This window comes from Macaca thibetana, chromosome 11 (assembly GCF_024542745.1).
Source record: "Macaca thibetana thibetana isolate TM-01 chromosome 11, ASM2454274v1, whole genome shotgun sequence".
Lineage (NCBI taxonomy): Eukaryota > Metazoa > Chordata > Mammalia > Primates > Cercopithecidae > Macaca > Macaca thibetana.
The window spans coordinates 97,896,999-97,924,491 of NC_065588.1; the positions used below are offsets into that span (position 1 = coordinate 97,896,999).

Sequence of the window (27,493 nt, forward strand, 5' to 3'; positions counted from 1 at the left end):
TATGCATCTTAAATCATATTCATTATTAAACATGGTGACATAAAAAGTTATAATATTCATAGAACATTCTAGACAGCTCAAATTCCAGCTGCACCATGAACTGAGTTACTTACACTTTGTATGCCTCTGTTTCCTCATCTGTACGTGAATAAAACAGTATCAACTCATTGGGTCTCAGTAAGAATTAACTGAAATACACCAGGTAAAGTGCTTATTTTATCTTATTTTATTTTTTATTTGAGATGGAGTCTTTCTCTGTTGCCCAGGCCGTAGTGCAGTGGCGTGATCTCGACTCACTGCGACCTCTGCCTCCCTGGTTCAAGCAATTCTCCTACCTCAGCCTCCCGAGTAGCTGGGGTTACAGGCGTGTGCCACCACGTCTGGCTAATTTTTGTATTCTTTTGGTAGAGATGGGGTTTCACCATATTGGCCAGGCTGGTCTCGAACTCCTGACCTCAAGTGATCCACCTGCCTTGGCCTCCCAAAGTGCTGGGATTACAGGCATAAGCCACCATGCCTGGACAGGTAAAGTGCTTCGAACAGGGCCTAACATATGGAAAGATTTCAAGCATTTTCCTCCTAAAGCAGTAAAGTCAGAAATCTTGTCTGGTATAAGGTATTAAATGCCTCAAATTTCATATAAATTTTGATGGCATTTCCCTCAACATAAGGGATGTAACAACCACTGCTCACCTCCTCACTAGTGTAATATTTATAATACATGCCAAGAAAGCTGCTATGATAGTCATAACCGTCATTGCCACCACCACATTTCCTTCTTTTACTTGTAGTGAGACATCTTCGCTTTCACCCATCGAAGCTCAGATCAAATAAAAGGTCTGTACTCCATGAGCTCTGCTGTGTTCTTACTGAAATGAGCCATGTCCAATTCAGGGGTCTCTAGTTGTCAGCATATAGCATAAGGTGATAACGGTTGGGTTGTTTCTTCACTGTTCCATTGTGGGGACATGGCCTTTCCCACTTAGATGAAAGAGTTACCCTACACAGTTGAACAATAACTATATCTGACACCAAAGGTTATAAGGCTTGGGTTTGTGGGACTTTACAATTTCTCTCCCTGGCTGGGTGCAGTGGCTCATGCCTATAATCCCAACACTTTGGGAGGCCAAGGTGGGAGGATCACCTGAGGTCGGGAGTTCGAGACCAGCCTGACCAACATGGAGAAACCTCATGTCTACTAAAAATACAAAATTAGCCGGGTGTGGCGGTGCATGCCTGTAATCCCAGCTACTCAGGAGGCTGAGGCAGGACAATCGCTTGAACCCGGAGATGGAGGTTGTGGTGAGCCAAGATTGTGCCATCGTATTCCAGCCTGGGCAACAAGAGCGAATCTCCGTCTCAAAAAAAAAAAAGATTTCTCTCCCTATCAGGGGTGCTTTTTGGTGGATAGGGTCTTCCTCAGTCTGCGCTTTCCTGAGATAACCACATAAAGAACTCTCCATGACCACATATGGATGTGGTGGGTGACTGATTGAGTGTCACTGTGTTTACTGTGGTGGAATTTTATTTTTATGACCCCACCTGGCGTCAGGACTCTTTTGCCTCTATTTTTAAAAAGTCACCCAATGTGAGGTCCAGCAATGGCTTGGAGCAAGACCTTTAAGAGATTTATCCTATAACCCTATAGCCACATAAATAAATGACACAGGTCAGGTACAGTGGCTCATGCCTGTAATCCCAGCACTTTGGGAGGCCAAGGCCAGAGAATTGCTTGAGCCCAGGAGTTTGAGACCAGCCTGAGCAACATGGTGAAACCTCATCTCTACAAAAAATACAAAAATTATCTGGGTGTGGTGGTGCACACCTGTAGTCCCAGCTACTTGGAATCACTTGAGCCCACGAGGTCAAGGCTGCAGTGAGCCATGATCATGCCACTGCACTCCTGCCTGGGTGACAGAGCGAGATCCTGTCTCAAAATAATAATAATAATAATAAGTGATGCAAGATCCCCAGAAAAGACACAGTAAAGGATGAAATTGTTAACAATACAAATTGCTTTTGCAATAATTTCCTTTTGACCTATGCTAAAATGTTAAGCTCCTTCAATTTGAGTAAATCTTCCTCTGCAAAACACACCCTCATATATGCCACTCCAATCCCATTTGATTCTTTAAAACATGGTAAGCGTTGGGAGGAAGGCAAGTCCTCAGATCTTAGCAATTTTCCTCCAGCCCCATGTTAACAATGAGAAGTTATTTGTTGCTATGTAATAAGGACCATATTTTAATCCTCTTCCTGTGTGAAATGACATCCTGAGTTGAAACTTGCATAATTAGAAGGACAAAAGAATGAATTGACTAGGGGAGGAAAAAAACCCTGTAGATTCAGGGAAATTCCAAAAGTTGAATAATGAGTCATTGAAAATTTACATGATTGATGTATCATTAGACCTCATCTATTCAGAACATTAGAATACAGTACAGACTTTGGCAACATTTAACCACAGTAAATAAATATGGATTAAATTGATTGAATCATTCTGTATAACCAGATTCTCTGCACAGCTAAAGGTTAATTTTGTTATATAACCTCAGAGCCTTATTTTTTCCACCAGTTTGAATAGAAACATTCTTAAAATGTAGTATATTACTCCTTTGATTTGAAAAATAAAGTACAGTGGATATAATTTGTCTTAAATTACAGACATCAGTTGTTAGTATCATGTGACACCCTGAGAGACCAAATTATTTGCTTTTTTGAAAACTGGGCTCATATTGATTTGTATTTTGAATTTCTGTCCAATTTTTCTTAGCTTTCTCACTTTTTGCCTCCTAGAAGTGTGCTGTCTTCTTTAGTACTCTTGTCAGTCAGCATATGAAGCTGTTGCCCTCACTCCCCTTTGTCCTTTGTTATAGACTCCGTTCCAGGTCATTAATCTGGCTGAGTAGAGTTTAGCACCATCTAAGGCACAATATTTAAGAAGGCACTCACTTTCTGGGTCATCAAAATGCAGGGTCAGCACCTTAAGTGACCTCCTTAAATTTTGCTCCTCAGGCACCCTGCTTACCTTTCCCAAGCCCCAGGCTCTGGGTTTACTGAGGAGCTAGGGCCTTGTTCCATGAGGAAAACACAGAAACTCGTAGTGCACAGAACGCAGAAGCTTGAGATAAATGCAGAGGCCCTTCAGAGGTCTTTTTATTTGGGTGGTCAGAAGCCATTAGGTAAGTTGCTAGATAGCTGAATTCTGCGTAGAGGAGGTGCTACTAGGCACTATTGCCCTTTTGTCTCTATTACGGTGCACTTAGGAAAATGAGTTATTGCCCTCAAAATCAATGTATGGTTTTTATTTTGACTGATTCATTTGTTTTATCAAAGCTGCAGATGTATATGATGTATATGACCTGAGTTTGTTTTAAAATAACATGCACAAAATCTTTTTCCAAAGAGGTTTGCAATAAATTCAAAACCAGTGGTTCAAACCTTTTGGTCTCAGATCCATTTGCACCCTTAACAATTACTGATAAACTAAAGAGCATTTGTTTATGTGCATAAATAGTGTATTATACACACTAATTTTAATTTGTAGTACAGTAAATATTGTATTCGTGTGTCATATAATATTTACTGTATTAAAAATTAAAATTGGCTGGGCGTGGTGGCTCATGCCTGTAATCCCAGCACTCAGGGAGGCCGAGGCAGATGGATCACCTGAGGTCAGGAGTTTGAGACCAACCTGGCCAACATGGTGAAACCCTGTCTCTACTAAAAATACAAAAAATTAGCTGGATGTGCTGGTGGACCCCTGTAATTCCAGCTATTCAGGAGGCTGAGGCAAGAGAATCTCTTGAATCCGGGAGGTGGAGGTTGTAATGAGCCAAGATCACGCCATTGCACTCCAGCCTGGGCAACAAGAGCAAAACTCTGTCTCAAAATAAATAAATAAATAAAAGTAAAATTGATAATGTTTAAAATACAAGAATACAGCCAAGCGTGGTGGCTTATGCCTGTAATCCAAGCACTTTGGAAAGCTGAGGTGGGCAGATTGCTTGAGCCCAGGAATTCGAGACCAGCCTAAGAAACATGGCAAAACCTCGTCTCTACTAAAAAATACAAAAATTAGTCGGACATGGTACATGCCTGTAGACCCAGCTACTCAGGAGGTTGATCTGGGAAGTTCATCTGAGCCTGGGGAGATCGAGGCTGCAGTGAGCCGAGATCACGCCACTGCACTCCAGCCTGGGTGACAGAATGAGACCCTTCTCAAAAAAGAAACACACACACACACACAAGAATACACAAACAATTCTATTAGCTGTCAGAACGTTGATATCATTACACATTATGTATCCTCTGGAAAACTTCACTGTCTATTTCTTAGAGAATATGAGTGAAAAAGGCAAATAATGTCTTAGCATTACTATTATGAAAATCATTTTGACCTGGTAAACTCCCTACCTAGGGAGCTCCTGAAGATCCCAGATCATACTTTGAGAACCACTAATATAAATCAATTTAGTTTATTTGTTGTTGTTGTTTTGTTTTTGTATAGAGACAGGGTCTCACTACATTGCCAGGCCTGGTCTTGAACTCCTGAGCTCAAGCAAGCCACCCACCCCCATCTGCCAAAGTGATGGGATTACAGGCGTGAGCCACCAAGCCCAGCCTACTTATTTAAAAAGTATGTAATTCTCTTAAATCCCAAAGTATAAGGTATCCAGACCCATGATGCCTATAATGAATAGAGTGGGGAACAAAATAAGCAAGTAACTGTGAAAATGTTGAATTAAATGTTGATTTCTGTCCAAATTCTGCATCTGTGATACATAAGCAATTTGGCCAATAAAAATACACTGTCATTTATATTTGCTGATTTTGGGGGTACACTGTTTTTGGTTTGTTTTGTTTTGTTTGAGATGGGTCTTACTCTGTCACTCAGGAGTGCGGTGGTGCAATCTTGGCTCACTGCAACCTTCGCCTACCCAGCTCAAGCAATCCTCCCACCTCAGCCTCCAAAGTAGCTGGGACCACAGGCACGCAACACCATGCCCGACTAATTTCTTGTATTTTTGGTAGAGATGTGGTTTTGCCATGTTGCACAGGCTAGTCGTGAACTCCTGAGCTCAAGCGATTCCATCTGCCTCCCCAAGTGCTGAGATTATAGGCGAGAGCCACCACACCTGGCCATGGGGTACACTTATGATTAACTTATGAGAATCAAACATCTCTAAGCATTATTAATGTCCCTGTGAAAGCAATATTTTATGCTATGGCAGCTTCCATTGTGCTCGTGTCTGGGCAAATAAGGTCCAGGTTAGAGTATGCATATAGAGTCAGACCCCATCATCAAGAGGGGAGACACCTGATAGTGTTTATTACATATTTAATCTAAAAAGAAAGATAATTTGCTATACCACCAAAAATGACAGTACAGGAGTTGGCCAAGTAGACACTTCCTTATTCATCATGATGTTTACAAAACATAAAGCCTTCACGCGTTTTGTTTCAAAGCTAGAATTTTACTTTGAGAATAAGAAAAAATAATTAGGAATAGCATACAATTTTCCCCTATGCCTCAAATTTCCAAAGAATATTTTTTATTGCTTAAAAATTTTCCCCACGAAAGTGACAGAAAGCCACAAAAAGAGACCTAGAACCATAACATTTAGTGATAACTGTTATCATGTGTTCTTCTGTCTTTTTTATGCCTATATAATATACTCATGTGATATGCTCTCCTTGTATAAAAAACTAAATTAAATTGTACATAATGGCCCAGAAGATAGTTTAAGTAGGTAAAATAATGTAATATTTGAGACAGCCCATGGGAAGAAGAGAACTGGGTGTTTTGTTTTGTTTTAAGTGTATAAACACAGACATAGAGAGAGAGACAGTTTAATGAATTTTAAGATGTAAGATTTCTTTTTTTCCCCTTTAAATTACTGACCATGAAACCCTTGATCATTGAAAATAGAAATGGACTCCACTGGAGAGGGCCAAACCATTTATGGAGTTACTGGGTCCCTAGTGTTTCTGCAGCAGCACAAAGGCCACATATGGGGCTGTCTATTTCATAGCTGCCACCAGTGCCCGTCAATTAGAATGCCTTGGCACAGGCTGTGCAGGCATGCCATTGGTGGCATACCTGTGCTTTTTACAGTAGGTGACCATAGGAAAAATCCACCATAAATAGATCTACCCCTTTGAAAGCATTTCAGTGCTGCAGAGGGAGAGAAAGTCTGTATCTGTTCATTAGAAAGGATCGAAGAACAGCCGCCCTTGCCCAGGAAAGAAGGGGCTGGCTTTAGTTGTTGGTTCACAAACCAGTTCATTTTTAGGTTGTCCCTTAAAATATTTCCTTGGGCTTATTTTTTTTCAAAAAGTATCCTTGTTTTTCCTTTTTTATTCAAACATTTTAAAACATGCTTCTTTAGTCCTGTTAGCATGTTTTCTAACAAAGATATTATGTGGGAGAACCAAGAGAGGAGAACAAAAAACCAACTGTATTTACCTAGCAGGAATGTTCCACAGAACTTTGCCCCTTGGCTTTTGAATAAGCAGAAGTACAGCAGGACCTCACCTCAATAAATATCTGTTTGCTTGTTTAAGATTTAGAGAGCTTACCAAAGGTGGGTGCCTCTCGAACATTGCAACACAGCCAACCTTGTTGACAACAGTTGGTGTGATTGACTGTTATTTGCTAAGAAACTGGTGGGACAGGTTCCTCGACACAAGTTGCTTTGCTGTTTTTGGGAGCCCCGATTTTAAAAGGGGAGGATTCCTTAGAAAGGCGAGGGGTGTAATATTCCTGAGAGCCAAAACTAACCCTAATTGCTCTCCTGCCCTTGTTAAGAAATGGAAGACATTTGTTGACAGTAAGAAGAAATGTAAATGATGGCGCTTGGGTGAATGCCCCTGGAGCCTTGGCCAGCGGGAGGGGAACCAATGAAAGACATAGTGTTCCCTGTGGGGAACACAGACGAAGAAAGCTGCCCACAGAATGCCAGGGGACGGTTATGGGTTTCTTGGCAGCAAGGAGAAGGGGCTTTTGTGCAGGGAGGAACAGCCTGCCAGTTAACTATATTTATGGAGCACCTGCTGTGTGGAATCTGAAAAGGAGAAGGAGAAGGGCCTTGTCCTCAAGAAGCTTGTGATCAAAGGGAGAAGAAAAGTCCCCATCTACTGTAAACCCATTAGGATTCCCACTCACATTTGAAAAAGGAGAGGAACGGGTGATATTTAGGGGGTGTGCTGAGCCTTGTTACTCAAAATGTGGGTTGTGGACCAGCAGCATCACCTGGGAGCCTTTTAGAAACATGCAGAATCTTTTTATTTTTAAAATTAAAAAAAAAATTTCTGGAGATGGGGTCTTGCTCTGTCACCCTGGCTGAAGTATAGTGGTACAATCTTGGCTCACTGCAGCCTCCACCTCCTGGGCTTAAGTGATACTCCCACCTCAGCCTCCCAAGTCACTGGGACTTAGGAAGCACCAGCTAATGTAAAATGTTTTTTTGTGAAGACAGGATTTCATTATGTTGCCCAGGTAGGTCTCAAACACCTGGGCTCGAGCGATCCTCCCACTGTGACCTCCTGAGCCACTGCGCAACCTTGAAATGCAGAATCGTGAACCCTACTGCTGCAGACCCCAAGAGTCAGAACCTGCAGTTCGATCAGATCCCTAAGTGATTAATATGCATACTGCAGTTTGAGAAGTTCTAGAGGATTTCTGGAAGTAATGAGTCTTGAATGTTTTAAGAGAGCAGCATGACTTGGTTCAGTGACTCAATTGATACTGAAAGGCAATTCATTTACCTGTGAATTTCCTAAACACAGGTATCTTATCGCATTGTAACCACTTTCATAACCCACTGACCTTGTTAAATTCATAATGGGAGTTGAATGAATTTAGCTTGCAAGGGTGCTCCTGCCTATGGTTCCTATTCAGTGAGGTACTGTGGAAATTGCTGTTAATGAACGAATGTTACAGAGGCAGACAGTGAAATTTAGGAACATGTAAATTATTTTTAGAGAAATGGGCAAAGCTGACCATGACAGGACCTGTCAGAGACAAACATATGAATTAGAGTGAGAGAGATGCGTGAGAAGTTCCTTCAAGGTAAATGGGCACACCTTGGGGTCTCTGAGACTTACCTGCAATGCTTCATTTTCCATTTAAGTCATGTGCTGCTTGGCCTTTACCACTCCTTGGTTTTCCAGTTTCCAGGTTTAAGACAACTGGAATTTTCTGTTTCAAATGCTCCGAAAAAGACTAAGGTCCTATTTTCTCTGATCATTTCTGTCTTGCCATGATTGATTGATTGAATCATTGTTTGATCTACTTATCTGCAGTCTGCAAACTATAATGCATATAAATTGCATCGAGCTCAACTACTATTCCCACTTTGTAGTAGGGTTATGAGGGACTCACCTCTTCTGTCCAGTCCCCACCCCACATGCAAACATGTTTTAACACATACAGCTCGTAGACCTAGAAATAAGACATATCCTTAGCAGGCAGCATGTGGAGGAAAACATAAGTGTCTTTTTCATAGGTGTGTCCGAGTAAAAATGATGATCATAACGATAAAAACCATGAAAAGATAAAGCCTATGTGACATTTGCCATGTTCTCTACCCCTGCTAATGCATTCATTCCGCCAATGACCCCTGAGTTAGGCTGTGCTATTATTTCTATCTCATACTTGAGGAAATCGATGTGCACCCCACTCCTACAAATAGGGAGGACAACATCCATATGAGGCTATGTGGTCTTGAGATTAAGACCAACTAATTCAGTGGGGAAAATGGTGTCATTGTTCTGAGAAGTCCATCAACCCTGTTCTGACTTGATGAACTTAAGTAGCAGGGAAAGGAAGTGCAGGGCGGGGCTGCAGAGGCCAGGCTTAGCCAAGCAAGCCTGGAGTACAGCCTGGTTCCACCCTTCCTAGACTGTGCGATCTCAAAGAGCCTCAGTTCCCACTTGCAAAATGGAGATAATCATAGTACTGATTTCACAGAGTTGTAAGGATTAAAAGGATTAATATACACTAGGTCCTACATGTGGTGGGTTCTAATAAGGGGTTGCAATGTATTTACTCCTTCACTGGCTATAAAGTAAAGAGGTTTCTGTGATTTTGAGAAGAAAAAGTTCTGGATCTGCCTATTTACCAGGCCAGTATACATTTTTCTATTTCTACTCCCTGCAACCATCCCACAATGGTCCTAACATTAATATCCTATAATGTTTCTGCCATTCTCTCTGGTAGAGTTGGCTATTCATGACCAATGTTTTGTGGATTAAGTGGAAGTTAAATTAAGCCCTTTACATTATCATTTTGATTTTTGGTCTGTTACATAGCCCATGGGGCTATAGAAAAAATGGAAATGGAGAATGTACATTCAGGGAACATCTACAGTTTTAGTGCCCAAGATGATTCTCTTTTACGTATTTGATTAGAATTTACCATTGGCCTTAGCTGGATTTTTAAGCAACTATGGTTACCCTTAAAAAATGAGAATTGGGCACATAGATGCTAAACAGGTATTATCGATTTAATAGTTGATATCCAACCACCAAAAGAAGCCCTTCTTAATTCTTTTGTATCAATTCTCTATGCATTTAACGTGTTTTCAGCAATAAAATGAGACACCAGGGAGATAAGAAAAGAAGGAAAGACCCCTGACTTTGTTTAGATGGGGGAGAAACAGAAACATAAATATACAGAGACTATTAGACAATAATTAAGTCATAGTAAAAAGAGAATGTGTTATGACATGGTCCAGAATGCAAAAGAGTAAGAAAGAAGAACGGAATAGAATAATCAGCTCTGACCGGGCGCAGTGGCTCACACCTATAATCCCAGAACTTTGGGAGGCAGAGGCGGGTGGTTCATGAGGTCAAGAGATCGAGACCATCCTGGCCAACATGGTGAAACCCTGTCTCTACTAAAAATACAAAAATTCACTGGGCATAGTGGCACGTGCCTATAGTCCCAGCCACTTGGGAGGTTGAGGCAGGAGAACTGCTTGAACCCAGGAGGTGGAGACTGCAGTGAGCCAAGGTCACGCCACTGCACTCCAGCCTGGCAATAGAGCGAGACTTTGTCTCAAAAAAAAAAGAATAATCAGTTCCAAGTGCCTTGAGAAAAATGTTGGCGATGTGGATAAAGACTGCCAAATAATAGTAATGGAAACAGTTCATTCTGTGAATTATAGAGCTCTTTCTACATGGCAGGAACTACCCTACGCATTTTACATAGAATTGGCACCCTAAGAGGTTATTTATTTTGTTAATCTTATTTCACAGATGAAGGACCCAAGGCTGTTAGAGATTAAGGAATTGCACATGATTGCACAATGAATAAGGCAGAGAGTCAGGATTCAGACCTAAGTCTGACTCCATCATATGTTCAGAAAAAGCAGGAGGTCTGCTGGGGAGAACAGTGGCAGAAAGGTCAGAAGGTGAACAGAAATGGCTCTAGAACAGAGGGGCCACTGGAACGTAGTAAGAGAAGGGAGAGAAAGAAGTGCCCATGAACAAAGGCTTTGAATGCAAACCTGGGGAGGGTAGACCTAATCAAATAGTAATAGAAACCCTTTCAAGCAGAATAATGGGATGAAACACAGTTGTAGGATAAATAACTTCTGCAGCTGTGGGAAAAGGAGACTGGAGGGATGAGAAACTTGTCTGTAGACAGAACCAGGAAGAAGTCCTTGGGCATGTCATGGCAATGGCCCTGTCTGAAAGATAGCGTGTCAAAGAAATCGGCGTCTCGCTCTCAGTATTCTGATATCCATGTGCTGCAATAACTTATTCAAAGCCAAGAGGACAATATTAGATTTCCATTTCTGCACTCAGATCTCTGAAAATAAAATGCTTTGACTGACAGTTTCATGTTTTGATTGATGATAACCTGAGTGATTCTTTCCATGATGTAGTGAAGAAACAAAAACATTTCTGACAATGCCATCCAAGGGACATTTGTGTTTTCACTGTATCTGTGAATTACATCACATCCTGCTACATTTTCTTCTGCCCATGTATAAGGTTATGTTTTTTGTCTATTGGTTATATATATTCTTCTCCCTCACTAGTAAATAGTAATAAACTTATTTATGGCCACCTGAATAAAAGTTTTTAAAAAGCAATAAATTGAAGTTTATACTAGCCACAAAATGAGGGATGGAAAAAGACATTATTGCATCCTGGCAGGCCTGCATTACTCTTTTCTTGATTTCTGTTACGGTGCAATCCATTCCTTTTTCCATGCTCATTCCAGCCTTCCTAGACTAGAATGGGGCACTTGGCCTACACATAGTGGTGACTGTTCTGCCAAACTGCTTGTTACAGGGCATCGTTCTCCCTGTTCAACAAGAGTCACTTGTGGAAAAAAAAAGTGGAAAATCCCATATGCTGACAAAGGCTCCCAGGATTCCACAATGTGTCTATAATACAAAAACTTTGCTATCTTTATATTTTATTTAGTAGTCAAGTAGAAGATAATTTTAGAAGCGATCACCTTCATTAACTGCCTCTTCTTGTCCTGGAGATGAAGCAGCTGGTTCATGAGTGAGTGATACTCACATGTCACTAATTCCCAATTCTGGGCATCCACGGGGATTTGGCAGGGGAAATGCTGTGCTCTTTGTTCATGGGGATGCCTTCAGCTACTTGGAAATAGTATATTCTTTAACAGAAGTTTCTTTGTCAGACTTCATAGCCAGACTGCTCTGTAATAACCAGACATCCAAAGCCAGGTAAACCAAAACCTCAAAATCAGAGCTTGGAAAATTTTGAATCAGTGTAGGTGGGAATCTATTCCAAGCACGTATGTTTCCAGAAGCGACTCTGAGAGGGCTTAATTCTGTTTCCCAATGAATTGCACCTTCCTTGTAAAACAACAACAACAACAACAACAACAAAAAGCGCTGCAAAGCCAGAGGACTTTGATGTCATCTGCGTTCAGAAAGTGTCTCCCATGCAGGCAGAACAATGTTGGAGATGCAGTGCTCTTGCTTTCTGGGAAAAAGGGGTCTCATTTCTGCACCGACCTTACCTTAGACTCTATGGGATATGCTCGCCATATGCTTGCTACCCACTGTGTTTCACTTCATCCTAACAGCAGTCCTGCCCTTGTAAGATGGGTGTTGTGGCCATTTCTCTAGAGGCAGGAAAACAGGCTCAGCACAAGTAAATGCCCGGCCTGCCTCGGAGAGGATAACTAAGTGGCAAGGACACTTGGATCCCCATTCTACTTTTATCTTTCCATCACTACACCATGCCACCTTCTGGAAATCTATATACCACACATAAATGGCAGCATGAATGTCTTGGGCCTCTTGATGCAGTAGGGTGTGTGTGGGGGTGTGGGGGTGTGTGTGTGAGACAGAGAGAGAGAGGAGAGAATGTGTTTTCCTGCTCCATCCTTCTTGTGAGTACACACAGGTGAGATGGCTGCCTGCAGCAGAAGCAGCCTGGGGCTGTGGAAAGCAGTTCTTCTCTGTGATAAATGAGCCTAACATTTCCATGACTTTTCCATTTCTAGAAAATGAAGTGCCAGCCCCAGCCCCGCCCCCAGAAGGTGAGTAAAAACACTGCCTCACACACGTTTGGGCTGCAAATACAGAACGTCCATCCCAGCATGATTTGGCCTCCATGGTGCTGTGAGCTGTGAGCTTTAACCTAATTCCTACTGAGAAGTTGGATGGTGACCATTGTGATAAGTTGATAATAATAAAAATAATACATTGTGTTTATATAATCCTCTTGTGTTAATCTAATTTGGATGGCACTTCATATATATTAGGGGAAGAATTCTTATGAAACCTTTCAAGTTACGTAAAAGTTATTATGTCCGCATTTTACAGCATGGAGGCTGAGCCTCCGTTCAAGGGGTTGAAGGATTTGTGAGGCTTTTTCCTATATAGTGAAGGTCAAACAAACCCACATCTTCTTCATGAGAGTGGGGAGTGGATCCATCTCTACCCTGGAAGATCAGCTGTCCCTTCTCAACTTGACATATGTCACCATTGAGCACCTGCAGAAACTCCCTAGGGACTTTCCAGAAAGGTTTGGTGGCCTCTGAGGTTCAACGTGAGGACCAACTTCTTGAGTTCTTAGTACCATATTGTCCACCAGCTGGCAGTAGGAAACAAGCACAAGGATCCAGTGAGACCCTTGGCAGGTAGGGCAGTCCTCAATGGCATGCAATATGTGAAGCTTGTTTTTAGGTCCACATACACCTAAAGAAGAGAAGAGGATTGAAAGATTGAAAGCTCGAAAGATTGAAAGCTCAACATGGCTTAAATTCCCAACATGGCTCTTCAGAGCCATTTATCAGCCAAACAGCCCCAACATGGAAGCAACCAAAATCACGTGCATTGTCCTATAAAGACTCCAAAGTGGCCTTTCTCATCCCTCTTCCTCCTTGAAAAGGGTGATAAACTGGCATCCATTCAATAATTATTCACTAGGTATTTACCTTGTGCACAACTCTGACCTAACCCTTCAGAGGGATTCAGACATACCTACCATATACGTATTAATAGCTAGGTGCCAGCATATTGTGCCAGATGTAGTGGGGAACTCTACATAGAACACATCTCCCTGTATTCAGTTTGTTTGCAGCCAGGTAGAAAATAGAATACAGCCTGGAGAACAATTATATAAAATGCAACTAAAACATTAGGCAATATTATAAGAACCCCCCACCCCCACCAAGCAGTATGTGATTACTTTTGGGTTGCTTAAACTGACAACGTGTTATGAAGCCAGCAGGTGACTGTAGACCTGGTCCAGCTTAGGTGAAAGCAGGAGTTGGAGAAGGTCTCAGTTTCTAATCATCTTTTCACACAAAAACTTATGAGGCAATTATAAAGCTCTTCCTCTTCCTCCCTGGAGATCGTTTTACTCTTTTCTTTGTTTTCTTTTTTCTTTTCTTTCTCTTTCTTGAGACAGCGTCTTGCTCTGTTATCCAAGCTGGAGTGCAGTGACACCATCACAGCTCACCGCAGCCTCAAACTCCTGGGCTCAAGCAGAGATTGTTTTTCAGGAGGGCAGTTTAAGAAAACTAGCTACTCACAACAGGCCCTTTGTCCAGCTAAAAATACTAGATTCACACACTAAACCCTAAACAGTATAGAAAAGTATTACAATGTGTCAAAATGAACAAAACTGGCTCAGTGTCATATGAGTTCAAACAGGGGCAAGCTCAGATTTATTTTCTTTAGATCTTGATCTTGAAACTAGTATAGATGTGTGACATTTTTCTTAGGATCTTCCTCTTCCTTAGTATGTTTTCTTCTTGCCCATAACAAATTTACTTTGATCAACATTGGTACACTAAGAACCTACTGACCATTACAAACAAACCTTTCCCTTCTGTTTTTCATATTAGTTACTGCCACTGAGCCCCTATCATTTCCTTTGCATGCCATATTTCATATTCATTGCACAACATTGACTTCCTCTTGCTCAAATGTCTCCTCCCAAATTCTGCTAAAATTGTCCTTCTTAGTTAACTGAGATTTGAATCTCTATTCATCAGTCCAAAAAAAGAGAATCCATTCTTGAAACAATTCTTTTTTTACATATACCATAAGTCAGATATCATTTGCAGGTCTAAACTAATATGATTCCAAACACAGAGAAATGCAAACTAGATGGTCTCAACTGATAGAATCTGATGTTACCGCTCTTGTTTTGCATTTATTGCCACTAAACCCAATCCAGAAGATTCACATGGACACTGAAACATTTTCCTTGAATTAACATACACTGCACACAATTACACATTTTGTACTTTACTATAAAATCTAGAAGTCCAAACTCTTGGAATCATTACATGGGGCAAACTGACTTTTCTTTAAAAAGTCAGTCCCTTGTTGAGGTCTAAAATTAAGTGGCTCACATTTTTGTTTTTGCCCAATTCTACTCCAGCATGTTATATAACATGATCCAAGTATAGTTGAGTGCATTTTAACAAAATCTGTATTGAGTGTTCTTATGTGTACTTTTTCAAAATTGATCAGATTAATTGCCTTTCACGAAAAGTTTAGTGTGGCTCTAAATTATAACTTCTAAATTCATAATTCATGTACAGCACGAGTATTCGGTATCATTTATGACCTGTTCTGTTGTCATTTATTTCTTCCCTCCCCCTCTCCACCCCGTTGCTCATCACACAATAAAATGCTTAAAGATACTTTTAAAAATATGCTTGTACTTTCTACACAGAACCAAGTAAAGAGAAGGACGCCGGAACTACACCAGCAAAAGGTGAGTTGGAGGGAGGGAGAGTGAGGCTGAAGTCAACAAAATTAGAAGCAGAAAGAGGTCAGTAAGACAATTAGATATTTTGTACTTTACTATAAATTCTGTAAGTCCAAACTCTTGGAATAATTACATGGGGCAAACTGATTTTTCTTTAAAAAGTCAGTCCCTTGTTGAGGTCTAAAATTAAGTGGCTCACAGTTTTTTTTGCCCAATTCTACTCCAGCATGTTATATAACATGATCCAAGTATAGTTGAGTGCATTTTAACAAAATCTGTATTGAGTGTTCTTATGTGTACTTTTTCAAAATTGATCAGATTAATTGCTTTTCACGAAAAGTTTAGTGTGGCTCTAAATTACAACTTCTAAATTCATGATTCATGTACAGCATGAGTATTCAGTATCATTTATGACCTGTTCTGTTATTTATTTCTTTCCTCCCCCTCTCCACCCCGTTGCTCATCACACAATAAAATGCTTAAAGACACTTTAAAAAATATGCTTGTACTTTCTACACAGAACCAAGTAAAGAGAAGGAGGCCGGAACTACACCAGCAAAAGGTGAGTTGGAGGGAGGGAGAGTGAGGCTGAAGTCCACAAAATTAGAAGCAGAAGGAGGTCAGTAATGATTGTCATGGTGGCCCCATAGAACTTCTCTGCATTATCTTTCATCAATGTGGTTTAGTGTTCTGCCTTTGCATCTTATCTGCAAGACCCAGTCAGTATAACGACAAATGGTGTGTTGTTAAGTTTCCATTACATGTATTTCTAAAAGAAAAACAACAATGATAAAAATACCACAAGCATTTGTTGAGATGCCAGCCAATTAATTGGTAGTTTCCAAGTTTCAATGTGCATGCTAAGGAAAAGAGGTGTTTGGTCTTCTTAGGATTATATCAATTGAGAAAATGATCTGAATTACCCAGATTTTTTTGAAAAAATTAAATGTTTTCGTGTTATTGTGTGAACTGTTCCAGGTTCCACTAGTAATTTTGAAGGCTAGCATCTCACTTTGTGACACTGACTATGGATTCATGTAGATTTATATAATTATTTCTACAGATTCACAATATAACATTAAGCAAACACGTTGCTCCTTCTTGAACTGGAAACTGTACAGAGATTATTTTTCAGGAGGGCAGTTTGAGAAAACTAGCTCCTGTAATATTACCCTATTTTTACTTTATATGGAGATACTCTCGTTTTACAAAACAATCTTAATCATATACTTCAGTTACTCCATGAAATACTAATTCCTTTGTCTCACCATGGAGGAAATGATTTTCATCTGTCTTAAGCTAAGGAACATTAGCCTTTCATAGAGGGAAGTTTTCATGAAGGTGGATTAGACAGTTTTGCTTTATATGTTTGTATTGTCATTTTAAAAAGTGAACCTTTTATTTGCATAATGAATAACAAAGTTTAAATTTTGAAATAATTGTTTCCTGACTGCAACATGAAGTTTCTCTTTTTCCTGGACACGGCTCAGAAGCTTGTTAGGTATCGCTTTGGTCTCGATGTGTCATCTTTCATTATCTAATTTCTATGATATTCTTGTCTCCTATACATTAGTAAAATACTTTTTTCTTTCTTTCAGTACATTGGATTACTTTTCTTCAGCTAACTTGAACTTATGCTCTCATAATGAATGCATAATGTTAGTATACTGACTTTGTCCTTGACCTTCAGTGGCTCCCATGGAGAGTAACATGAATACTAATCCTGGCCACGTGGGCCACAGTTTGAAGGTTATTTGCTTATGGAATGCAGACAGTGCAAACTCCTAGAACTCCTTCCATGGGATGGTTTCAAGGAGGTTTGGACATACTGGCCGAAATTATTGTAACATTATTCTCTACAAGGCCAATGGGCAAACACCTCTGTTTCCAAATTTGGAAAGGTGTTTGGGCCAGGCTGCAAGGCTCAACCAACAGAGCAGATGATGTAATCCCAGAGGGCAAGCTGTCAAAGTTTAAACAAAGCCTGTGCCTGACCCTTAATTTGAAAAGTCACCATATTTATACTTGTATGCTTAAATGAGAAAATGCCTTTCCTTAAATTCAACCAACCAACCAACCAACAAAAGACTCTTATTTATGGAGAACACAGCATGATGAAAGAGCAAGGCTAGATGACTAGGGCATTTTGAAATTAGTAGCATTTTTCTGACATTTGCAGAAGATAAGCAAAACCATGACCACCTGCAGTTGCACGCCCAGGTACAAAAACTGCTGTGTGTGTGTGTGTATACATATATAATGGCAAATACATGTATATATATGTATTTGCCTTACATGCCTAGGAAGCAAATCAATTTAGGATAGAAAGTGACATCCCTAAATAAAGAAGGTAAGTGGATGGAAGTTTATTATAAATATACAGTCCTCTTCAACTATTACCCACTTTCATCAAGCACAGACAAAATACTTAACCAAAAAGTAGACACAATAATTACTGCTACATGTATATCCCCAGTTGAGAAAAGAGTCCTGCACGGGCATAAACAGGATTGATGGGTGCAACCTACATTTTCTCCAGCATGAGCTAGAACTCTCCTGCTCTCCCTCCGTCCTCCAACTGTCAGTCTATCTAATTTTTTTTTTTTTTTTTTTAACTATCCAACTCAGGTTTCACTCCTTTGTACAGCTTTCCCCTGACCATCCTGGCTCACTTTTATCTCCCCTTCTTTCTCCTGATTTCTCTTGGACCTACTGCCTCCATCTTTCACTCTTGTCTCCATGTAATCACGCATTAATGGTTGACTCCTTTTCCTAACAGGCTGTAAGCTTTTTGACATTGGGCCCCTCATCTTATTCCATCCAGCATCTGGCAGAGAGCTGTACAGAGCAATCATCTAATAAATACTTGCAAAATGAATGAGCAGTTGAATTTCCATGCTGGCTTAGCTGCTGACCATTCAGTGGTAATCTGGATAGATTTTTATTTCTGTTCACCATGAGTGCTGGGTAGGAGGATGAGCATCCCATGTACATTCTTAGTCACTGAGGGTTAGAATGAGGCACTACTGCAGAACAGATGGATGATTTTCTCTGTAAGACCAACTTGCCTAAAGCTACTAAAAATGGTCATGCCTGGATTTTGGTACATTTTCAGCACTTTAACTGGTCTTTAATTAGTTGACAGATATTCAATTAATTGCTCCAAATCTGTCACTATTAAGATTATTAATCATAGCAATGCAGCCTTAACACCATTTCCAGATTGATTGAATCATTCTGCAACAGCTCAGAAATGTTCTGAAAATACTTTTTGAAGCCACAGAGAGTTGATTCTGATATTAATCTTAGAAGCAGTGTTTGTGATTAGATTTGCCAACTTTTTCAGATTTGCTAAAAGTCTCTGTCTGGAAAGCAGCCAATTTCCCAGCACGGGGTTTTATTATTGTTTGTTTGCTTGCTTGCTTGTTTGCATCTGGCTATCCATCCAGCTATCCTGTTCCTTAATACTGACCACTTTGTCCTGGGACCTGGGCAAAGTATCCTGGAATTGAAACAAGAGAGATGACAATAAAGAAATATGTTTAACCAAACAGCAATAGCAGAAATTAGATGGGCAAATCTCCTTCAGAGGAATCATACCAGGAGGCATTGCCCTTATAAAAATAATGCTGTCCTGGCTTAGAATTCTTTCATAATAATAATAGGTAGCAAGTCAATGGAACGCTAAGTATAGATTCTTTTCTGTATGCTCAGTAGGGCCAAAGATCCGCCTTTTATTCTAGCACATATTTATTCAGCAAGATTTGCTGAGTGTTGGCTACATGCCAGGCACAGATCTGGGCACTGGGTCCTGCCCTCCTGGAGCCAAGTTACACTTTATGGGGAAGAACAACCATCAACAGAGGAAGGTGGATTTCACTTTTGGAAGCAGACAAGAGTTACAGAGGGCCATGTGTAGAGAATAATGTGGGTGATCAAGTGGGATCATACTTTTTTTTCGTCAACTAAGATCCAACATCCTATGTCTGAACATAGGGTAATCGGAGTAGGTTTCTGCTGTGCCTCAACAGCTGGCCCTGTGGAAAGCTCTGAAAATGGTTCTGTGGCTGGTTCAAAAAGTGACAGCAGCATTAGAATCAGAGACCACTTTGAAGACCAGTACTCATTTCCATGCCTAAGTGCTGATATTTTATTTTTACATCTTATTAGCTTAGAGTCTGTATCTTTTCAATTGGTGAAGTTACTTCCTTTTTTTATTACTGTTTTTGGTAATTGCTAAAAGGGAAATAAAAACTTATTTTCTTTTCCCAGGCATTCACCACATAAACTATCGTGAATGAACCCTGTGTGTATTAAATATCTCACATAACCTGAGATGAAGTCTTTCTTTTTTATGAAGGTGACTGACAGATGAGGAAGTGAATCAGTAGAAGTTCCAACACACTTTCTCCTAAATTATGTGATTTTGTTTTAAATTTAAAAAAGATTTTTAAAAAAATTTAGGTTCTTTTACATCTGCAGTAACATTACCCTGGCGCTTTTTACTAGCATGCTAAAATATTTTTGTACAATTTACCTTTAGGTGTCAATCAACCATCTATTAAAATTTCTCCATGCTTGATCTATGTATTCTAATTACATTACTTCTTTGTAATGAACTTTGTTAAAAATTGATGTCACCACACTTTTCAATTCAAAGACACAGCCACTATTAGGCAAGATTGATTTAATAGATTCTGGGAAGAAAAAAATCATTAAATGTACATATGTATTGTAGGATAAATCATGGTTTTATAAGCACCAAAGTGTGAAGGCATGTATCGTCTCATTAAGAAAATGCAATAAATTAACCGAATGCCTCAAAACATGATGAATTAACATTAGCTATTGTTATTGTCTCCCATATTTTATTGCTGTTGTTATTTTGGTCACAAACACCAGTATGTACCACAACTGATTGCTCTGCTTGAGGAATTCATGAATTTGTCTCAATCAAACAAGGTATTGTATCAGTATGTCACTGTTTGTTTACAAGTCACAATTTTATAAGCTTTTGGTCTTTATTCTTAAATCTCAACAATTGTCTCAAGTGTATATTGCTTAAATAATTTTAAAAGGCAATTTAAAATCAACCATAGGTAGGAGTTACTTTATGCTCCAGAGAGTTTGGATAACTAGAAGAATGTATACATTCTACTATCTCTGGAGCTTTTTATTCAGTTACGAGTCTCTCACTCACATTACGAAGTATTTATGTGTACTCCCTAAAATCCCAGGCTTGTAATATAAGACTGGGTTCTTTCCCTACTTTCTAGAAGTTCTTCTCTGGGAACTTCGGTTGTTTAAAGAATCATTTTTATGGTCTTACAAATGCTATTTTCCCATGACTTACAGATGAATAAAATTCCACTTTGGTAAACTGCCCTTCTATGCAGCTAGGGGAAGATAGCCCTGCTACGCTGAGTGTGTGGTTTCCCTGTATGTCATATTCCAACAAGCTAAAACTTGATGTTTATGTATTCATCATCACCACTTTTAGATAGGAAAAAAATGAAATATGACACATATATTTTTTGGTTTGTTTGAAAATGTTGTTTGTAAGATGCTACGTCATTCATATATGTATTGTTGAACTGGACACAACCAGAAAGGTTTGGATATTCAATCTACCTCGTAGCAATAGAATCTGGTTTCTATGACAAATAAGAACCATTAAACATTTCAGTATCATTGAACTCAACCAAATCAATCCAGGCAATTTTTTTTTTAGAATTTAAAGTCAGAATCCCAATATCTTAACTACATTTCCCAATCTAAAAAAAGTGCCAGGACTGAAACAACTTTTAAAAGAAAGGAAACTGGCTGGGCAAGGTGGCTCATGCCTGTTACCCCAGCAATCTGGGAGGCCAAGGCAGGAGGATCACTTGAGCTCAGGAGTTTGAGACCAGTCTGGCCAACATGGTGAAACCCCATCTCTATTAAAAATACAAAAATTAGCCAGGCGTGGTAACAAGCACCTGTATTTCCAGCTACTTGGGAGGCTGAGGCAGGAGAATTGCTTGAACCTGGGAGGCAGAGGTTGCCATGAGCTGAGATGGCGCCACTGCACTCCAGCCTGGGCAACAGAGTGAGACTTCATCTAAAACGAAAATTAATTAATAAATAAAAATAAAAGAAAGGAAACAGTCAACTTTGCTCATGTTGATTATGTTTTCTAGCACTTTTGTAAATTTGAAAATTTATGTGCAATGAATCAAAGATTGCCAATTGAGAAGTAATTGCTGTTTGAAATTACTGTTGGGTAATCTAGAGGAAGACTATTTCATGATACTCTGAAGCATTGCATTAATATGTGTTCCTTCATAGTCTAAAACAATTGTGCATGTCCTCCAAATAGTCTTAACATTTAGTAGACGTTGAAACTACTCACCTATCAAATTTTTGCTTAAAAAACAGATTGCTGGCCAGGCGTGGTGCCTCCTCATTCCTGTAATTCCAGCACTTCGGGAGGCCGAGGCAGGAGGATTGCTTGAGCCCAGGAGTTCGAGACCAGCTGGCCAATATGGCGAAACCCTGTCTCTACTAAAAATACAAAAATTAGCTGGGTGTGGTGGCAGATGTCTGTAGTCTCAGCTACTCAGGAGGTTCAGGCACGAGAATTGCTTGAACCTTGGAGGTAGAGGTTGCAGTGAGCCAAGATTGTACCACTGCACTCCAGCCTAGGTGATAGAGTGAGACTCTGTCTCAAACAACAAACAAAAAAACCCGGACTGCCATCATTACATACTCTATGCATGTAACAAACCATCACATGTACCCTGTAAATATGTGCAAATATCATTATGTATCAATCAATTTTTTAAAGACAAGATTATTTTTCTTCATTTTAGTTTCATGAAAGTAAGTGAACACTCTTCTCAATCATTTTGTGTTCTAGATCATTAACTCAATGTTTCATTATGCTCTGTGCACAAACAAAAAGTAAACCATCACAAAACCTTTATAAAGTGTTCATTTGAATCAAATTGGTTCAAGCTTCTAGTTTACATTTAACAAAGAAAGCTCCTTTCTAGGATTTGATTGAATTTTAACTTCATTTCTGTTCATTTTTACAGGACTTTAAATTAACAATCTTATATATTTCAGTAAATAAGTCTTTGACTAGGTGACAAGAATAAAGTACTGAATACTGAATTAAATCTATGGCAAGTAATATTATGGGAAAATTACAAGTTATTTTATTTTTGATAATGTAAAATTTTAATTATTTCACAGTCTTCTGAAACACAGAATTCTCCTAATAGCTCAGAAATCCCTATACCGGGCAAATGCGCAATTTTGTGGAATGTGAATGCATGCATATTAGTTCAGGAGAAAAAAATTCAAAGTGAACTAAGTTTGGGAGGTGCTAACGACTATATCATTTCTTGTCACCCCCATTTCCAGTACACATTATTTGCACACTGAGAGCTTTGAGATGTCCTGCAGCAAACACACAAACACAAAACAATAAAATACAAGCATTTAACTCCAGCCTAGCATTTTTCAAGCTTCTTTGACCACAGAGAGCTTCGTGTTAAGAATCTCAAATCCCACATGACCCAGTGAATCACCTCTTGGATTCTGAAGTAATGATATTAATATATTATATTAATATATTATAAATGCATTAGTTATTTTAATAAAAAGTAATAACACATATCCCTGTTTGACAGTTTGGGAAAAGAAATTTTAGGCCAGCAGGTAATACTTGTAGTAAATATTCTAATAGATTATATAAAAACACACTATTTTATGTCTTTTTGTCAGGAATTTTTTAAAGCACTTTTTAATTAACATTCCTGTGCATGTGTTTCCTGTATCCTGTTTTATACAGTCATATACATTTACATTTTGAAATCTACAATTATTCTAGTTTGTTTTTGTTTTTAGAGTCAGGGTCTTGCTGTGTCATCCAGGCTAGAGTACAGTGGCATGATCATGGCTCACTACAGCTTTCAATTCCTGGACTCAAGTAACTCTCTAGCCTCAACCTCTCAAGTGGTTGAGACTACAGGCACACACCACCAAGCTCTCAGCATGCAAATAATATGCAAGCCTGGCTAATTAATTTTTTTTATTTTTTTTTTTACAGAGATAGTCTTGTTACGTTGCCCAGGCCGTAAATTCACAAATATTCTAGTATTTTAAGTACGAAGATTTTATTATTCATAAAAGCACTAGTGTGTGCTTTGGAAAGAGCACAGCAGAAGTCCAGATGACACCAAATGCCTCTTTAAGGATGTAAAATGTGAACTTTGACTGTTCACAGACCTCCGTGATGTGAGCACTGTAGCTCACAAGTAACAAGTTGCTTTAATGCAGAAGGGATGGGTAGTATTTCTTGCTTCTCGTGATGAATGTTTCTGTATGTTAGTGACTTGCTGGGTAACTAGGAAGGTACTAGAATTGACAAATGTGTACAGGGTCCTTTGCAATAAAACTGGTTATGACTTGATCCAGGTGTTTAACAACTGGGGCTGTTAAGTCTGACCATACATCACTGTGATAGAATGTGGGCTTTTTCAAAGATGAAGATAAATGTCTTAACCACACTGTAACTTATAGTTTCCTTAAAAAAAAACAAACAAACCTGGCAGCTATAGAATATACCAGGTGCATTCATAGTAGCTGTTTTATATATTGGAATGTTAACATTTTTAAATTAAATGTTTTACATTCACAAGTGATGGGGAATCTTATCATTAAGGTGTGTGTAGAGTCCAGTTGGTTCTATTCTAACTGGACTGTACTTGTTTTCATAGTGGTGAATGCTATGCGCATTTATACCTTGCATAAGTCCTCATTCTACCACACGATAACTAACCCTCTGGCTGATAATATAAACACTAACTGGGGAGATCCTATTTATAAGGGCTCTAGAATAAAATGCAAGTTGTTCATGCCAGCATCATGTGTTACTAATATTCTTCATTAGTTAGTGCAGCTTTTCATTTTGTTGTGGTTGGTCTCCTAACTAGGTTGAGCTTTCCTCCTCTGCTAACAGGAAACAATACTGACGTTCTTTTTCTCATAGCATTTGTATTATAAAAAGCAAAAAGCACAAAGCTCCAGCCCACTGAACCTCTGCCAATTAAGATGGTGTTGGGTTAGGCTGCGTCTGGTTACTGTCCTGGGAAAATCACTTTTATAGAGATGGTCTTCCAAGTGGTTTTAAAATGTATCCTTCTACTGAAGTTTTTAAGTCAACTAGGTATGCTGACTGAATTTACATATAAACTTGTTTATCCAAAATAAATACATAAAATGTGAACTTTGAAGTTCAGATGTTTTTAAAAAGGGAAATATTCTGCACATAAACATGAAAAGACATATTTTGAATTTCACAAATACGTATGGGTAAATATTAAGAAATTACACAGCACTGTTCAATACCAATATAATGTTGGAAAAAATGCTTATAAAGTTTATATTTATATTAATTTATCTTGACTTTTGTTTCTTAAATACTGAAGAACAATTAATCATGAGGTTTTCTGGGTGGAAATGAGTTCTCAGATAGTACATATATAGACTTTTATGTCTGTGTCCAAACGAATGTGATGTATGAATAATGTCTGCCATTCACTTTAGCTACAAAATCAGGACTTGAAAACCACTTCCATTATTGATTTCATCAAGGTTTGATTTTTAGCATTCATTTTTTCCTAACCTACAGTCACATAAAACACTTGCAGTGTTCCATTTTTAAATCTGCGCGCTTCCATTTGGATTACCCTACTCTATCAACTTTTTATTTATTATTTTTTCTTTCTTTGCCAGCAATACTCAGGTTTCACTTTGCAGGTACCAAGTTTTCTAAGGCTTGTTCAGCAGTTGAAAGTGTATTGTGTGGTTTGTCATCTTCTTTTTCAGATTTCTCTTTTCTCAGGTTACTTGGGATGAAGTCCTTTTCTCCTTGACTTTTTACTCCTATTTCTTGTTTCAGATGAAGAGGAAGTCTCCCCGCCTAGCGCCTTGCCTCCAGGTTAGGATAATTTCTACCATTTTCCCTGCTTTTAAATGTATTCTTCATTGACAGTAGAGGAAAAGAAAAGGCAGTGAGCCTCCTTGCTGAGCCAGTGCACAGAGCAGGGGCAACAGGTTTCGCCTGTGATGGCACCAAGAAGGAAATGTTGGCTTTAATGACAATTTTTTGTTTTACATGAGAAACTTCTTAGAAAGAGGCATTCTTTGAGAAACAAAAAAGATTGGTAAATCTTGGGTATAAATGTTAGGGGTCAACATATCTGTCTTCTATTTCTCACTGTATATCCACGTTTTTCCCCTGTTCTTTAAACTTAGATATTTGGATTTTTAAATCTTTCTTTCCTTTCTTTTTTTAAGACTGAGTCTCCCTCTATTGCTCAGGCTGGAGTGCAGTGGTGCGATCTCAGCTCACTGCAACCTGTGCCTCCCAGGTTCGAGTGATTCTCGTACCTTAGCCTCCTGAGTAGTTGAGATTACAGGCGTGCACCAACAAGCTGGGCTAATTTTTATATTTTTAGAAGAGACAGGGTTTCACCATGTTGGCCAGACTGGTCTCGAACACCTGACCTCAAGTGATCCACCCACTTTGGCCCCCCAAAGTGCTGGGATTACAGGCGTGAACCACCGCACCCAGCTGGGATTTTTAAATGTTTCTATCATTTTAAAATAAGACATACACTTTTATAGATGCTTTCATACTTGGAGCTCTACTGATTTTCTATCCAAGCCAACTTGTAGGGGTTTTTTTTCCTTCCTATCACCAGAGGAGACAGGGTTTAGCGGAGCCTAAGAAGGTTGAAGTCAGCACACCATTTTCATCGCCTTTCCATCCCTCTGCATCACCCAAATCACACTTTCCTTTCAGGTTTGGGTAGTCGGGCCCTGGAGAGAAAAGATTCAGGTGAGCACAAGCCCAGACAAGGCATCCTGACCTCATCCTAATACAATCACTAATGAGCTCATTCCTTGAAGCTGTATTGATTCTAATCCTTGTCTTATTCAGATTGTAGTTTTTACAGCAATCTTTCATTATGTTTCCTCTTACAAGAAAACTAATGTATTGAGAAACAATTAATTTTGCATGATACACACACGTTCAAGGATCTAGCCACATATGCCACAGATTTGTTCTATCACATTTAATATTTAGCAAATACACAGAGATCAATCTTCATTTTGGGGATGTGCTAAAGTTAGATAATAATTCACATTTTTATAGAACTTTACATACAGACGATAAAACACTTTCAAATGCATCCTATCAGCTGTAGCTCCTGTTCTGTGAAGTCATTCATTCATTCATTCGTTCGACAAATTTGTATTGAGGACCTAATATGATCCTATTATGGGCCTCTTATGGGCCAGCCACTCCTATAGGCACTGCAGGTATAGAAGTGAACAAAACAAGAGAAACACTTATCCTCATGTTCTAAATGTGTTCCTATTAATATCATAAACACAAACAACATAAAATCTTAACATTAACTTGGGTGTTTAAAAACGTGTAATCATATGACTATGATTGTCACATGATTGTGAAAATGTTTAACTTCATTGTGAAAATGATGGCCTACTACTACAGATAGAAATATCAAGCATGATTGATACATGAAAACTAAAATAATTAAATGTGCATTTTCCTTCTTTTCAAGAAACATTAACAAGCAGAGAGTTTGCAACCTATGCATTTTTTTCCAGTTATTAAGTGGCTGCACCTGAACTCTGCATTCGGCTCAGAGACAGGGGGACTATCTACAGTTCTCTCTACTATCCTAGAATTGGAATTGACTGCAGATTAACACTAACCACCAGAGTGCAAATGAGAAGATGCAAAAGAAACTCTATTTCCAGCTTGTCTCTCTTCATGGGAAAGCCTCAGTTTTTTTTCTTTCCAGTTCTGTTTTGTTTTGTTTTTTCCCCTTGCAGCACAATCCTAGTATCCTTGCAATTTGTACCACAGGTCATGATCTGTTACTTCCTTGTCAAACTATGGCCACATCTGTACAACCCTAATAAAACTCTCTTTCAAAAGCAAGGAATCTAGAAATACCAGGCCAGGCGTGGCTTTCTGACCCTTGTCAGACAGTTTACTCCAAATGACCTATCCCTTTAGTCTTTTTCATGTAGTTGTATCGATGTGGCCTTATAGTCCATCACCTAGAAAAACACCAAGAGTCCTGCTTCGATATGCTGACCACCACTGTTTACCTGTTAGGGGACAGGCAAGATGGGGAAGCAAAGGAACTATGGCAGTCAACAAAGAGAGAATAACAGC

The 27,493-nt window shown here is 39.2% G+C and overlaps 2 protein-coding genes across 13 annotated transcripts in view; both read left to right on the forward strand.

The window, feature by feature from the left end:
* CHPT1 (choline phosphotransferase 1) overlaps window positions 1-27,493 on the forward strand; it is a 154,759-nt gene that overhangs the window by 24,456 nt on the left and 102,810 nt on the right. The window lies entirely within an intron of this gene.
* MYBPC1 (myosin binding protein C1) overlaps window positions 1-27,493 on the forward strand; it is a 98,693-nt gene that overhangs the window by 7,114 nt on the left and 64,086 nt on the right. For 4 of the 12 annotated variants that reach the window (XM_050750219.1, XM_050750208.1, XM_050750207.1 and 1 more), the window contains exons 2-6: window positions 12,503-12,538; window positions 15,193-15,234; window positions 15,749-15,790; window positions 25,178-25,216; window positions 26,084-26,119. In XM_050750219.1, the coding sequence (XP_050606176.1) occupies window positions 12,503-12,538; window positions 15,193-15,234; window positions 15,749-15,790; window positions 25,178-25,216; window positions 26,084-26,119 (195 nt within the window). The remainder of the gene's footprint in view (window positions 1-12,502; window positions 12,539-15,192; window positions 15,235-15,748; window positions 15,791-25,177; window positions 25,217-26,083; window positions 26,120-27,493) is intronic. The other 8 variants (XM_050750210.1, XM_050750209.1, XM_050750211.1 and 5 more) reach the window with 8 other exon arrangements.